The sequence below is a fragment of the Aegilops tauschii genome, chromosome 3 (assembly GCF_002575655.3).
Source record: "Aegilops tauschii subsp. strangulata cultivar AL8/78 chromosome 3, Aet v6.0, whole genome shotgun sequence".
NCBI classification, from domain to species: Eukaryota; Viridiplantae; Streptophyta; class Magnoliopsida; order Poales; family Poaceae; genus Aegilops; species Aegilops tauschii.
In genome coordinates, this window is record NC_053037.3 from 444,772,612 (window position 1) to 444,774,546 (window position 1,935).

The 1,935-nt window shown below is 48.4% G+C and overlaps 1 protein-coding gene across 1 annotated transcript; it reads left to right on the forward strand.

The window, feature by feature from the left end:
• The first annotated feature begins 1,228 nt into the window (after positions 1-1,228).
• Positions 1,229-1,711, forward strand: LOC109779800 (uncharacterized). The gene is made up of 2 exons (XM_020338419.1): positions 1,229-1,381; positions 1,520-1,711. The coding sequence occupies exons 1-2, from the start codon at positions 1,229-1,231 to the stop codon at positions 1,709-1,711; spliced, it is 345 nt and encodes a 114-aa protein (XP_020194008.1).
• Positions 1,712-1,935: the final 224 nt, after the last annotated feature.

Below are 1,935 nucleotides of genomic sequence, written 5' to 3' on the forward strand. Positions count from 1 at the left end.
TTGTTCAAGGTCTGGTCGACAGGAACAGAGCACACAGAGAGGGACTTGACAGAGATCGCCCAACTGGCAGCAGAGTTCATGTCTCAGGCCCAGAGTGTTTCAGCAGAGCCATCCGGGCTGCAGAGATTCCTCCAAACTTCAGGTTGGCAACTGGAGTTAGCAAGTTCACTGGTGAGTCCAAGCCCGACACTTGGCTTGAGGATTACCGAGTGGCTGTGCAGATTGGTGGTGGCAATGATGAGGTAGCCATGAAGCACCTTCCTTTGATGTTAGAGGGTTCAACCAGAGCTTGGTTGAATCAGTTAGCCCCAGGCAGTATATTCAGCTGGGAAAAGCTAGCCCGAGTGTTTTTCAGAACTTTTGAAGGTACTTGCAAACGACCAGCAGGGTTGGCAGAATTGCAACATTGTGTTTAGAAGCCGAATGAGACTTTGAGAGATTGCATTCAGAGGTGGACCACTTTGCATCACACGATGGAAAATGTATCTCAGCATCAAGAAGTTTGTGCCTTCAAGGAAGGCGTCAGGTATCGAGAGCTTAACCTGAAATTCGGTCGGACAGGAGATATGTCTTTGACTCGGATGATGGAAATAGCCACTCGGTATGCTAACGGATAAGAAGAAGATTGACTCCATAGTGGAAAGAGCAAACCAGTCGGTCAGGACACTGGTGGAGGCAATTCCAATCGGAAACAGAAGCGTAAAGCTGAGCCTGCAGGACCTGGTGAAATTGCGGCAGTGATCCAAGGAAAGTTTAAAGGGAAACCAAGGGGCCCTGGACCCCCAAGAAAGTGAAAGATCAAGCAGGAAATGATGTGTTGGATTTGCCATGTCACATTCACACCAAGAAGGATGAAGAGGGTAATCTGATTTATCCTAAACACACCACTCGACAGTGTCGGCTCCTGATCCAGCAATTCCGAGAGAAACAGCCCAGTGAAAAGGATAAGGAGTCAGACAAGGATGAAGACAAGGAAGAAGGTGATGATGGTTTTCCCAACGTCAATTCCACTCTGGTGATTTTTGCTGACATCGAAAGCAAAAGTCGACTGAAAGTGATAAACAGAGAAGTGAACATGGTTGCCCCGGCAACGACGACATATTTGAAGTGGTCGCAAACTACGATCACATTCGACCAGTCTGATCACCCGGCGCGCGTTGCCACTACAGGGCGGCAAGTGCTGGTGGTCGACCCAGTGGTTGGTGGCACTCGACTGACCAACGTGTTGATGGATGGTGGCAGTGGTCTGAATATTCTTTACGCTGAAACTCTGAAGGGGATGGGCATTCCGATGTCCAAACTCAGTGAGAGCAACATGAGCTTTCACGGCGTCATCCTTGGAAAGAAGGCTAAATCACTCGGCCAGATAACTCTTGACGTGGTTTTCGGTGATTCGAAGAATTACCGTAAGGAAAAGTTGACATTTGAAGTGGTAGATTTTCAAAGTGCTTATCATGCTATTCTGGGCAGACCTGCATATGCTCGTTTCATGGCTCGACTGTGTTACGTCTATCTTAAGTTGAAGATGCCTGGTCCCAGAGGTGTGATCACAGTTACTGGTAATTGGCAGAAAGCAGAGGAGTGCCTTCAGAAGGGCTCAAAAATTGCTGATGAACATATGGCAGCAGTTGAAATGCAGGAATATCAGAAGAATGCTGATCCGAGTGCATTGCTGCGGGCTAAGAAGCCTGCTTCGGAGTCCGCATTTTAGTCGTCCGGTGAAACAAAGTCGGTTCATATTCACCCGATCGATCCCAATGCTGCTCCGACTCATATCTCAACGACACTCGACGGCAAATAGGAAGAAGCGCTCACCTAGTTCCTCCGTGAGAACTGGGACATCTTCACATGGAAACCTTCTGACATGCCGGGTGTACCCAGGGGACTAGCTGAGCATCGTTTGCGAGTCAATCCAAAAGCAAAACCCGTTAAAGA